Below are 14350 nucleotides of genomic sequence, written 5' to 3' on the forward strand. Positions count from 1 at the left end.
TTTCAGTCTAACCAGACACCTAGGTATTTGTAGTTGTCCACATATTCTAAGTCAGAACCGTCCAGAGTTGTGATGCTGGACGGGCAGGCAGGTGCGGGCAGCGATCGGATGAAGAGCATGCATTTAGTTTTACTTGCATTTAAGATCCGTTCGGAGGCCACGGAAGGACAGTTGTATGGCATTGAAGCTCGTCTGGTGGTTAGTTAACACAGTGTCCAAAGAAGGGCCAGAAGTATACCGAATGGTGTCATCTGCGTAGAGGTGGATCACAGAATCACCAGCAGCACGAGCGACATCATTGATGTATACAGGGAAAAGAGTCGGCCCGAGGATTGAACCCTGTGGCACCCCCATAGAGATTGGCAGAGGTCCGGACAAAAGGCCCTCCGATTTGACACACTGAACTCTGTCTGAGAAGTAGTTGGTGAACCAGGCGAGGCAGTCATTTGAGAAACCAAGGCTGTTGAGTTCGCCTGATAAGAATGTAGGGATTGACAGAGTCGAAAGCCTTGGCCAGGTCGATGAATACAGCTGCACAGTATTGTGTCTTATCGATGGTGGTTACGATATCGTTTAGGACCTTGAGCGTGGCTGAGGTGCACCCATGACCAGCTTGGAAACCAGATTGCATAGCGGAGAAGGTACGATGGGATTCGAAATGGTCGGTGATCTGTTTGTTAACTTGGCTTTCGAAGACCTTAGAAAGGCAGGTTAGGATAGATATAGGTCTGTAGCAGTTTGGGTCTAGAGTTTCTCCCCCTTTGAAGGGGGGGATGACCGCGGCAGCTTTCCAATCTTTGGGAATCTCAGATGATACAAAAGATAGGTTGAACAGGCTAGTAATAGGGGTTGCAACAATTTTGGCGGATCATTATAGAAAGAGAGGGTCCAGATTGTCTAGCCCGGCTGATTTGTAGGGGTCCAGATTTTGCAGCTCTTTCAGAACATCAGCTATCTGGATTTGGGTGAAGGAAAAATGGGGGAGGCTTGGGCAAGTTGCTGTGGGGGGTGCAGGGCTGTTGACCGGGGTAGGGGTAGCCAGGTGGAAAGCATGGCCAGCCGTAGTGAAATGCTTATTGAAATTCTCAATTATCTTGGATTTATCGGTGGTGACAGTGTTTCCTAGCCTCAGTGCAGTGGGCAGCTGGGAGGAGGTGCTCTTATTCTCCATGGAGTTTACAGTGTCCCATAACTTTGGGAGTTTGTGCTACAAGATGCACATTTCTGTTTGAAAAAGCTAGCCTTTGCTTTCCTAACTGCCTGTGTATATTGGTTCCTAACTTCCCTGAAAAGTTGCATATCGCGGGGGCTACTCGATGCTAATGCAGTACGCCACAGGATGTTTTTGTGCTGGTCAAGGATAGTCAGGTCTGGAGTGAACCAAGGGCTATATCTGTTCCTGGTTCAACATTTTTTGAAGGGGGCATGCTTATTTAAGATGGTGAGGAAAGCACTTTTAAAGAATGACCAGGCATCCTCTGCTAACGGAATGAGGTCAATATCCTTCCAGGATATCCGGGCCAGGTCGGTAAGAAAGGCCTGCTAGCTGAAGTGTTTTGGGGAGCGTTTGACAGTGTTGAGGGGTGGTCGTTTGATCGCAGACCCATTACGGATGCAGGCAATGAGGCAGTGATTGCTGAGATCCTGGTTGAAGACAGTATTTGGAGGGCAGGTTGGTTCGGATGATATCTATGAGGGTGCCCGTGTTTACGGATTTGGGGTTGTACCTGGTAGGTTCATTGATAATTTGTGTGAGATTGAGGGCATCAAGCTTAGATTGTAGGATGGCCGGGGTGTTAAGCATGTCCCAGTTTAGGTCACCTAACAGCACGAGCACTGAAGATAGATGGGGGCAATCAATTCACATATGGTGTCCAGGGCACAGCTGGGGCCAGAAGGTGGTCTATAGCAAGCGGCAACAGTGAGAGACTTACTTCTGGAAAGGTTGATTTTTAAAAGTAGAATCTCAAATTGTTTGGGAACAGTCCTGGATATTAAGACAGAACTCTGCAGGCTATCTCTGCAGTAGATTGCAACTCCGCCCCCTTTGGCAGTTCTGTCTTGTCGGAAAACATTATAGTTAGGGATGGAAATTTCAGGGGTTTTGGTGGTCTTCCTAAGCCAGGATTCAGACACGGCTAGGACATCCGGGCTTGCAGAGTGTGCTAAAGAAGTGAATAAAACAAACTTAGGGAGGAGGCTTCTAATGTTAACATGCATGAAACCAAGGCTTTTACGGTTACAGAAGTCAACAAATGAGAGCGCCTGGGGAATGGGAGTGGAGCTAAGCACTGCAGGGCCTGGATCTACATCACCAGAGGAACAGAGGATGAGTAGGATAAGGGTACGGCTAAAGGCTATAAGAAATGGTCGTCTAGTACATTCGGAACAGAGAGTTAAAGGAGCAGGTTTCTGGGCACGGTAGAATAGATTCAAGGCATAATGTACAGACAAAGGTATGGTAGGATGTGAATACAGTGGAGAAAACCTAGGCATTGAGTGACGATGAGAGAGATATTGTCTCTAGAAACATCATTTAAACCAGGTGAGGTCACCGCATGTGTGGGAGGTGGAACTAAAGGGTTAGCTAAGGCATATTGAGCAGGGCTAGAGGCTCTACGGCAGAATAAGACAATAACCACTAACAAAAACAGCAATGGACAAGGCATATTGACATTAGTAGAGGCATGCGTAGCCGAGTGATCATAGGGGTCCAGTGAGTAGCTAGGCGGGCTGGAGACACGGCAATTCAGACAGCTAGCGGGCCAGGGCTAGCAAGCTAGCAGAGGGGCCTTAGAGGGACGTCGCGATGGAAGAAGTCTGTTGTAGCCCCCTCGTGCAGTTATGTTGGCAGACCAGTCGTGATGGATCAGCAAGGCTCCGTGTAGTAAAAGGGTCCAGGCCAATTGGCAAAATAGGTATAGTGTCCAAAGAAATTGGCCGATGTGCCTCTTCAGCTAACAGTCCGATATGCTCTAGACAGCTAGCGGGCCGCGGCTAGTAGGCTAGCAGATGGGCATTCAGGGGACGTCGCGATGGAGGAGCATATTGAAAAAAAACCTTGGGCAGATTACGTCAGTAGTCCAGTCGTGATGGATTGGCGGGGCTCCGTATCGGCAGTAAAAGGGGTCCAGGCCAATTGGCAAGATGGGTATTTTAGCCCAAGGAGTGGCTGATGGACCTCTTCAGCTAGCCGGAAGATGGGCCTAGCATAGGCTAGCTCCAGGATAATTGGTGCTTGCTTCAGGACAGAGACGTTAGCCAGTAGTGGCCACTCAGCTAGCTAGCTACGATGATCCAGGTGAAAAGGTTCAGAGTTTACGGTAGGAATCCGGAGCTATGGAGAAAAATAAGTCCGATATGCTCTGGTTTGAATCGCGCTATGCAGACTGGCAAGAGTTGTCTGGGCTAAATGTTAGCTGATGGCCGCTAGCAGTGGCTAGCTGACTACTAGCTAGTAGCTAGTTAGCTGGCTAGCTTCTGTTGGGGGTTCCGGTTGTAAAGTAAAGAAAAGAGACTTTTGTTTTCGAAATCTCCTTGGCAAGGCTCTTTTTCAAATAATTATTATACTGTTAAATAATGTTATTCCAGCCTGAGCTTTTCTCTGCGTCATAACAAAATGGTTTAACTTTATTCCTATGCAATTACCGGAATAGGCTAACTAAAGTTATATGTAACAACGTATAGGCCTACAACGTAACTACACAGCTATAGAGCATTTCACGACTTTGTTGTGTTTATTTTGTAAAGTTATACATCCATGATGGTTTTTAAAGTTACATGTTTAGGTTGAATGTCTAACTCAGGAGAAACAACAACACTACTCTTCTCTTTCATTCTCTTATGTCCTTCCTCTCACTCTGTCAACTAGCACCCAGGGTCTGTGAAAATACACGTATTTCAAAGCAGAAAATGATTCCTGTACCTCAGGCATATCAGCATTTGTTAGCAATTTGGGAGAGATGTTTGTTCACCGCTCTCCACAGATGCAGGTTGCGTTCCAAGTTCAGAAAAGGGATGGAGGAGCGAGCCAAGCATGATACCGTAGGGCTTCTTGTTCTCTGACAACCTGAGTCCAGGCTTGATTTGAAAATAGCCCATTATGTAAAAACCAAGTAAACGTTTGGAGATTAGTACATTTAACTTTACTCTGAGTGTTTAAGCTTTTTGGCAGATGAGCCAAAGAAAGAAAGTTGAGCAGGCTAAACAGGTGTCCTCAAACAATAGATCTTATTAGAGCAACTCAACTGCCTCACACTCCCTGTCCTGATTTGACGGTACATTTACGCCAACTGCTGTGTCACTGTGGGGTCTGTTGAACTTTCTTTTATGTGGTTTGTAAGGTGTATCTCTTTAAATGGTCCTCATCCCTGATTTGAGGCTGCATCCCTATTCTCTACATAATTCACTACATTTGACCAGAGCGCTATGGGCCCTGGTCCAAAGTAGTACACTACATAGGGAATAGGGTGCCATTTGGGACACAACCCTTATCTAACAGCTTGTTCTACAACAATAGCTTGTTCTCCTATGAACCCACTATCAAGCAATGCACCTCTCAGGAAGTTGTTTGGACTAGGCAGACTGTGTATTATTCACTTGTTTGGACTCCTGAATGTCCAATGACGTGCAAACCAAACCCTTCAACTGTGTAATCTTGATTGAATGACTTCTCTTTTTAATCATTCTGTCATCTGCTTCTCCTACTCTGGACAACAAACAATGTTGATCTAAGCCCTTTTTACAGCTTTAATTTGTTTATTTTCAATAGGGTTATTGCTTGATTGCATGATTTGCAATATCGTCCAACACTTTGTTAAAATGGCAGGCTGAGACGTTTTGAGCTTTGACCCAGTTTTGCCGACAGTGAATGATGATGTTGGTGGTAGAGCCTAGCTGCCTAGGAGCAACAGAACGGGAGATGGATGTGCTCTTCTGAGAGAGGGTGCTAGTAGTGTTAGTGGAAATGATGAGGGTAGTGGTTAATATGGCTTCTTGTTTATGTCACACCCTATGACTAACACCACTCAATCAACCACCTGTTTTCACACTGTTTTTTCCACATAGAAATAACATTTCTACAGCGAACATTCCCATTCAAGTCATTGTTCTGTGATGGATGGGCCCATGGCAAGTAATTATATTTCTGTGGTTTTCCCTTGGATAGGAGGGCGTTTCCAGCGATATCTAACTGAACACTTACTACCCTGGGGCTTAACTCGTTACTTAACTCTTGTGTTTCAGAGAAAGACCTGGATAGTTTTGTCTCCGTAGGACAATTATTTCACTCAGGTAGTATAGATTAAGGTTTAGAGTTAAGCCAACCCTGCCACATATAAACCAGGCATCCATGTTGGGAGGTTTTGTAGATCTTAGGAACTCATATGCATTTTAAAAAGCCTGGCTTTCTCATAGTACTCACTTAGGTGTGCTTACATTTGATTAACAAACATCTAGAATTGAGTGCAACTGCTGTAAATAGTGTATCTTTCATATCAGATGATAATAGTGGTCATTCGCTGTATTATTGAAACTATGTATTTAATTTATTGAAATCCATCACCTCCCAACATTGTAAAACATTTCCTTCCAAACTGGTCAGTCTTCTATGGTATGTCCACATGTTGAAATACAGTATATCTTTCAAAGACAATTATCTTCTATCTAGATGTGTTAATTTTATAGGAAAAGAATGCCTGGAAATGTACAATTTCATTCAGTGTTTCTCTTTTGGATGCGTATATAAGACTTCACCTTTAACGTTTTAATGATTCACTGTACATTGAGAACCAGCCTTCTTTAGAATTTCATAACCAAATGTGGATCATTCAACCTCATTAATGACCTTGACATAGGAAATGAAAACATGCCATAGAAACCCCCATAGTTGACCAAAATCCACCCTGCAGTGAAGAGATATATCTTTGTAAGAGCAGGACCCATGGGCTCCCCTGATTTCCAGACCCCGGAATCTAGAGCCCAGAGGTAGCTGGCTAGAGGCTTGCTGCTTTCCATCAGGAAACTGCTGCTAGAACAAATCTCACTCTCTGCCCAGCAATAATAAGAAGCACCTATTTATCTCCTCCCCAACTAACCCACCACGTTTCACTACAAACCTCTCAATCCCATCAGCCCTCCATGAACCTGTCACCACAGCACTCCTCACACACACACACACACACACACACACACACACACACACACACACACACACACACACACACACACACACACACACACACACACACACACACACACTCCACCACACACTCCACCACACACTGTGGTCTAGTCTCACACAGCTAGATGGTATTAGATCAACTTACAGCTTTATCAGCATCTTGTTCTTGAAGATCTCCAACTGGCTGTCTTCTCTTTTTATTTGTACTTCATTTCCTTTTAAGAAGCAGGGTGCACGGCGTCATTTGCTTTAGCAGACAGATAGCAGCACCATGAAAGAGCTGGATAACTTGAGTAACTAATGAGAGGCCACAGATCTGGCTACTCCAGTGTCAATTTAATTGAACTCTGCCGGGCAAATGTTAAAGATCTGTACTTTCTTGTTGTTGTTGACTGATTGTACTGTTTTGAAAGTGGGTGAACAGTGCTCTGCTGCTTTTTCAAATGCAAGTGTGACCTCTGTTTACTTTTGTTTTAACAGGAAATGTTGGATTCAAAACTATCATTTGTTTTTCTTGTTTTAAACATGGTATTTTGAATGAAGGAAGCTGAGTTTGAGATGAAGTTGTCCTGACCTCAGTAAATCAGTTGAACTACACCGCATCATTTATCTAGACACATTTGTGACACATTTGTGTTGCTGGTCCATTCCCATAAGGACATGAGGTCATGTACCAGGCCTGCAAATAAAGGGCAGAGAGGACACAGTCATTACCAGTTTAAAGAACAGCTCCAGTGACCTCTGATATGATGAATATAATATAATGATTGCAGGCAGACATGTTTTTATGAAGTTGAAAATGTACCCGTGTCGTAAGAGATTCATATGTGTCCATGTCGTAAGTAGAAATAGCTACTGCCTCATGATCCATGACGTTTCCTATGACCCAGGCTCCAACAGAAACTTACCAAAAAATGTAATTTTCTCTCATTGCTTTCCACTAGTTGTTCTTTTAAGCTTCATGGTACCTATGGATCTTAGACCTTGTCTATAGATGATCCACAGCTAAATTAATATGAAAGAAAGTAAACATTGATTACTACACTTTTTGATTTAGTTTGTATTCATCAGTTTTGCAATGTTTCGTTTTGTTCCTTGTTCTCTAGCCATCAACATTATACTTAATCTCGCTCTGTCTCTCTCTTTCTGGCTCTCGTTCTAGTGTATGACAAACAGGGATTCTTGCTGAAGTTGGATGGTAATCTGTAAGTATTCCCTTAATACATTCTCTTTTCCAGTGTGTTGTGTTTTACCCCTTCACCTTGCTTTGTGTGTTTTGGCTACATGACGTTCATGTATGTTTTCGGTAGCCTCGACAGTCATCAAACTCTTAAGACTGTTACTGCTTCGGCTCCTTATCGCAAGTATTCCTAGTTATTTCACAAGATCATTATTTTTGTGTGTTAGTGTGTGTTTGTTAATGATTAAATCGATTAGTTATACGTACGAGCATGATACTAGCAACGTCAAGGTTGTGGGTTCCCTTCTCACAGGGGGGTCGTTCATTTCATTTCAGCAAGTCAGGACACCCAGATTGTTCTGAAATCGTTTCTGTAGTTAGAAAAAAATAAGCATTCCGGAATCATTATTTTGTTGAAATATTATTTGATCTCTGAGAAGTTAAGCTAATTGATTTCACCCATATTAGCCATTTTATTTTATAGGATTCATATAATATTCAATAATTATAGTACCTAGCATCTTATTTGAACCAAACTTTTTTCTAACAATGAGTTAGACATGAGGAATCTAAAGAAATGGTCCAGAGACTTGCATTGATTTGTGACACAGGTGCAAAAAAAGTTAGCATTTGAAACAGTGGCCAGGTAAACAAAACCAAAGCATGGGTTGCTGTCATACCAGCTCCCCAGCGGACTGCCGTGCAGAAGAAATATCAGCCTGCGCAGAGAAGTACGAGATTGAACTCAACTTTCTAGAGTTTTCTCATTTAGTTAACACTATCAACGTTTTGCTTTACCTTGGGAATTGTGCTCAAATCAGCACAATATTAGCCACTTTCAATGTAACATACCGAAACAAAACAACTATGCAAGACTTAGTATGCAGAACTAACTGCAATAGATTTTATTGTAGGCAGAGTGCATTGGAGTAGGATTCAATTGCATTGACAGGCACGACTCAGCCCGCACTCTACATAGACCGGTATGCCATAACCAGTCAGATTGACAGGTTAATGTCAAGCCCGGCATGTTTTTTTCAAAAGTCTCACGGAATGTAGACCTACATTTAACGCCACCCATTTGCTGCTACTGTGGGCTGAATGATAGAACAGCTGTTTCCATGTTAATGTTATGGGATGCATTTTTCTCCATTATTTTTTATGGTAGGCCATTCTGATCAAATAGCCACGGTTACTTACTTGGCCACTGTTTAAAACGAACTTAAAGCAGGTACAGCCTCAGTGTTCACAGTAAACGCGCGCCGGAAGTTTGCGTTCAGAAGACGTGAAGTTTGCTCAGTGCTGAAAATAAGATGGAACATTGCCAACGAAGCAAGCTAGATCTACTCAGGGTTTTCTAAAGCTAACCAGCTTCAGTTAGCTTCACATTTCAGCTCAGTCTTCATCCGTACTACGGCGGTGGATATTGCTTGTCCCCCTGCCACTAACTCTAGCAGGCATGCAACTGTGCGTGCATGTCACACATGGCTAGTCGAGTGCCAAACTCTTCATTGAGACAATGCTGAAACATCAATCCATGGGCGAGTCAGTGTCACATTTTAATTTGTGCCAAAGTCTAAATGAAAGAAAAGTTCTTGCAAATGCAGCAGGCTATGGTGTGAAATAGGCTTTTATTAGTGCTGTCTTTTTATTTGATTACTTATCGTTAATGCCGACTTTGATGTGCTTTTGTGTGCTTATGAATGCACAAGCACCTTTTTCCCCCACTCCTATCGATAAAATCATGTTATTAAGTCATACAAAAGTGTTACTGTGCTTGAAGTCTAAAATGCATTCTGTCATTGCTAAATGTTCAATGCAGAGATGGGCAACTTTGATGGGGGTGTGGGGGTCAACAACAACAAAAACAGTCATCAAGGGGGGCCGCAGTGGCTCGTGGGTCTGCGTACCCACATCCATACCACATGCAGTCAGAGTCTTTTGGGGGCCCCAAGCAACATTTTTTTTGTTAATTTCCTGCAATTCTACACGTTTTACCATGGGGTGGAAAGAAATGTTTGCAGTTTTTATTATGATATCTGACTGAGCGTGACTAACGAAATCAATGGGGGCCACCCGGTCGGAAATTAGACCATGATTACTGCAAGTTTAGATTGCTGACCGCAAGACTAACTTACAATCTAAAATATTTTAGCTGATGGCTTATTGAGTGACTTTCAGTGATGAACGGTTATCCCAATTTGAGCCCAGAGTTGACCAAAGTTACCTCACTAACTCCTCAAACCTGCTTCGTAGGATACACCTCTGGTCCATAGACTGCTTACAGTTTTTCTGCTTAAGAAAACCAATGTAATTTGAGTGAACTCTCCCTTTAACAATGGGGGGGGCGGATTCAGGTTGTAGGACGGGACAAACCCAACAACTTCAATGACAAATGTCTCTGAACAGGGGGGAAAAAACATCACCAATTCACTGAGAATACTGTACATTACATAGGATGATGAAACAATACTCAGAGCCGCCGCTCCATACTACTTGTTAAATATAGAAAACTGATATTATATACACATTGTTAGTTTAGTTAGGTACTATATTTATTCAATATTATATGGATCTTATGAATTAAAATGGCCAATTTGGGTGCAATCAATTAGGTTAATTAAATTATATTTCAACAAAATAATGTTGCAGGAATGCTAATCTTATCTGTTTCTAACAACATAAACTATTTCAGAACAATCTGAGATGGTGGAACGACCCAGGGATCACATTCATAAAATGCATGCACTCAAACATGTTTGCTAAGTGGAATAGATTAGTATTACAATGCTATGGTGTTGTGCCCTACTTTTCCCCAACTGATGTAGTTCCTCTGGCTTGTCTGTTTATTAGACTAAGCTATGGACTGAACAGGTTATTCACAATGAGGTTAAAAGCTGCTGTTCAGAGCAGTAATTAATATCAATGTGTGTGGTTTTCAGAATATGGGCCTGGCGCTCTGGCTTGCGTCCCAAATGGCACCCTATGCCCTTCATAATGTCTACTTTTGACAAGGGCCTATAGGGCTCTGGTCACAAGTAGTGCACTATGAAGGGAATAGGTTTGACTGTCTGTGAGGGCAACCGTTTTCTCTTTACTTAATTGATCTGTTGACAACTGGTGCCCCATCCAACGACCAGCCCCAACTCGACTAGAAACCATTTTCCTAATAATTTTAGGGGCCTCTTGGGGATATATTTAGCTTGCTGGAAACAGAGGGACACTGTAATTCCCGGGGTACTTCCTGATTTAGTTCCTCGTTTTAGATTTGGTTCATTAAGAAATGATAGCAGCCGTGACTGAATTAAAACGTGAGTTGGTTTAGGGGTGTGGTTTGATGTGGGTGTCTCGTGTGTTCGTAGGTGGTAAGAGTTAAACAAATGATTAGCCAATTAGCTTCAGCCGGCTGGTGCGTGACCGTGGCAAAGTTGGTTTGACTTTGGATAAAGTCGTCCCAAGGATTGAATTGCTGGCGCATAGAGCCTGGTAACAGTGTGGGACTGTTTGGAATTCAGGGGTTGTGGATTTACTGAGTGACATGTTAATCAATTCAAATTCTGTTAAGAGGTGCGGCTCTAAATCGAGGCGGGAGAGGGTTGTCACTAATTAACACAGCCACAAAGTCATAAACCTTGCCTATTTCTAAAATGCCTCTTCTTAAAATCTGATTTTAAAGCTAACACTAACCACACTGCTAACCTTATGCCTAACCCTAACCTTAAATTATGACCAAAAAGCACATTTTTGTAGTCCATTTTTACTTTGTGGCTGTGGAAGCTAGTGGAAAACAAGATGTTCTATCACATGAACCATATTATTTTGGGGAAGCACAATTGAGTTGGGCATATAAAGTTTATATGTAAAAACTATTTCTAAGATGCGTACTTTCAGATTTTCGAACTCACTTCCTTAAATCACTTGCGCTGCTTGAACTTTGAAGTCCACAATGTAGGGGGGAGGTTCTAAGGGTTGCACTAGATGGTGATGGACAGAGATTAGCCAATTAAAACTGGCGGCTGTTTGACGCTCCTGCCATAAGTGCTCATTTGAGTGGATGAAAATAGACTAAGTCGAGGAGTGAAGTTGGGGGAGGTGCATCTGACAGCCAAGTCTGACACTGGTCTGGTTTTCTAACAGCAAGGCTAAGTGCAACATGGCAGCATTGCCATTCTTTATAAAAGGTTGTTCTCCAGCCACCATATCACACACTTAAACTGAGAATGTATGTGTGTACATTGTACAATAAATTGGTGAAAGAGAACCTAAAATATCACATTCATTTGTACATTTCTATTGTATACATGAATTGTGGCAAAGTTGGTTCCTGTTTCAGTCACGTCTTTGGTCACGTTCGCGTGGGTCAAACAAAAGCACCCTAATGATTGGTTGACAAAAGAGCCTCCCACAATGCAGGCGATGACTGCAGGATAAAGTTGGTGAAGAGCCTGACAACTGCAGAGTCGGAACTTGTATCCCCATAATGCAACACACCAACGATGGTCACCAACTTGACAAAAGGGATCCGCTCCGAACGCACCCATAGACTCCCATTCAAGTTCCATTCTGAGGCGCTGTAAAACCAGACATGCAACTTGTTACGTTCCCCAGCAAGAAAACCAAAAATGATGCCCAAACACAAGGGGGAACTGACAGTCACTGACCAACAACCAAAACAGGTGGGGTTTTAGGAGGCGTTCTGAAAGACACTCATGGGGTTGTCTCCTGAAAGTTGACTAGCAACAACAACTGGAACCTAAAAGACACCCACCATGAGCATCCAGTAAATTTGCCCAAGAAGAGGCAAACAAAATAAAACCCCACACCAAACTTAAAGACAGGAAGCAATCAAAAAAAGGTGGAGCTAAACAAAATTAGACAAAGGAACCTTTTTCTAGAAATCAAATAGGGAGCGCCAACTAAAGGTCTCTCAAAAGCTAGCCACTTTCAGTATCTCAGCAAAAAGAGGGACGAGGGAAACATCTTTACTCTGGTCTGCAATCAGCTGCTTCAAGTGTCAACTGTAGGGACCCTCTATTCCTTCAGCGGTCCTAGAAGATACTTGCTCACCTTTGGGGTTTTCAAAGGAGAGGTCAACTCAGGGGGTTTAGCAAAATCCAGATCACCCATAAATGTCTCGGACAGATCGACCAGGGTGGAATCGCTCCTCAACACTAGACTTGGTCCCGGCGACTTTCTTAGACATAGTATGTGTAACGGCAGACACTAGGAACACTCTAGGGCACTTTTCTGATAACCCATCAGCTTTCTCTACTCTGGGTTCCTTACAAACGACAGGATCTGGAACGACCTTCCCTCCCGCCAAATTGTTTCCCAAAATGAATGAGACCCCCTTCAACGGTAGGCTAGGCCTCACTCCAATGATAACGTAACTTGTTCAGACTTAAGTTCAGACTTGAGTTCCATATTATACAAAGGAACTTCCATGCAATCCATCTCCCATGTCTTGTACTAACACACTGTAACCAGTTGCTGAAGTGTCAGATAAAGGCAAAACACACTCCAAAATGAAGGCCTGGGATGCCCCAATTAGAGGTCGACCGATTATGATTTTTCAACGCCAATACCGATTATTGGAGGACCAAAAAAAGCCGATACCGATTAATCGCCCGATTCTTTTTTGTTGTTGTTGTAATAATGACAATTACAACAATACTAAATGAACACTTATTTTAACTTAATATAATACATCAATAAAATCAATTTAGCCTCAAATAAATAATGAAACATGTTCAATTTGGTTTAAATAATGCAAAAACAAAGTGTTGGAGAAGAAAGTAAAAGTGCAATATGTGCCATGTAAGAATGCTAATGTTTAAGTTCCTTGCTCAGAACATGAGAACATATGAAAGCTGGTGGTTCCTTTTAACATGAGTCTTCAATATTCCCAGGTAAGAAGTTTTAGGTTGTAGTTATTATAGGAATTATAGGGCTATTTCTCTATACGATTTGTATTTCATATACCTTTGACTATTGGATGTTCTTATAGGCACTTTAGTATTGCCAGTGTAACAGTATAGCTTCCATCCCTCTCCTCGCCGCTACCTGGGCTCGAACCAGGAACACATCGACAACAGCCACTATCGGAAACTATCATCTCGAAAACAAAACATTTATTCTTTCAGTGAAATACGGAACCGTTCCGTATTTTATCTAACGGGTGGCATCCATCAGTCTAAATATTCCTGTTACATTGCACAACCTTCAATGTTATGTCATAATTACGTAAAATTCTGGCAAATTAGTTCGCAATGACCCAGGCGGCCCAAACTGTTGCATATACCCTGACTCTGCGTGCAATGAACGCAAGAGAAGTGACACAATTTCAACTGGTTAATATTGCCTGCTAACCTGGATTTATTTTAGCTAAATAGGCAGGTTTAAAAATATATACTTCTGTGTATTGATTTTAAGAAAGGCATTGATGTTTATGGTTAGGTACACGTTGGAGCAACGACAGTCCTTTTTCGCGAATGCGCACTGCATTGATTATATGCAACACAGGACACGCTTGATAAACTAGTAATATCATCAACCATGTGTAGTTATAACTAGTGATTATGATTGATTGATTGATTATTTTTTATAAGATAAATGTAATGCTAGCTAGCAACTTACCTTGGCTTCTTTCTGCATTCGCGTAACAGGCGGGCTCCTCGTGAGGCAGGTGGTTAGAGCGTTGGACTAGTTAACCGTAAGGTTGCAAGATTGAATCCCTGAGCTGACAAGGTAAAAATCTGTCGTTCTGCCCCTGAACAAGGCAGTTAACCCACTGTTCCTAGGCCGTCATTGAAAATAATAATGTGTTCTTAACTGACTTGCCTAGTTAAATAAAGGTGTAAAAAAATATATAATACAAATCGGCAAAATCGGCGTCCAAAATTACCGATTTCCGATTGTTATGAAAACTTGAAATCGGCCCTAATTAATCGGCCATTCCGATTAATCGGTCGACCTCTAGCCCCAATATC

General features: G+C 42.4%; 1 protein-coding gene across 4 annotated transcripts in view; it reads left to right on the forward strand.

The window, feature by feature from the left end:
* Positions 1 to 14350, forward strand: part of LOC120052625 (CMP-N-acetylneuraminate-beta-1,4-galactoside alpha-2,3-sialyltransferase-like) — a 90673-nt gene that overhangs the window by 9682 nt on the left and 66641 nt on the right. For all 4 annotated transcript variants that reach the window (XM_038999647.1, XM_038999651.1, XM_038999650.1 and 1 more), the window contains exon 3: positions 7344 to 7386. In XM_038999647.1, the coding sequence (XP_038855575.1) occupies positions 7344 to 7386 (43 nt within the window). The remainder of the gene's footprint in view (positions 1 to 7343; positions 7387 to 14350) is intronic.

The sequence above is a fragment of the Salvelinus namaycush genome, chromosome 8, assembly GCF_016432855.1.
Source record: "Salvelinus namaycush isolate Seneca chromosome 8, SaNama_1.0, whole genome shotgun sequence".
Lineage (NCBI taxonomy): Eukaryota > Metazoa > Chordata > Actinopteri > Salmoniformes > Salmonidae > Salvelinus > Salvelinus namaycush.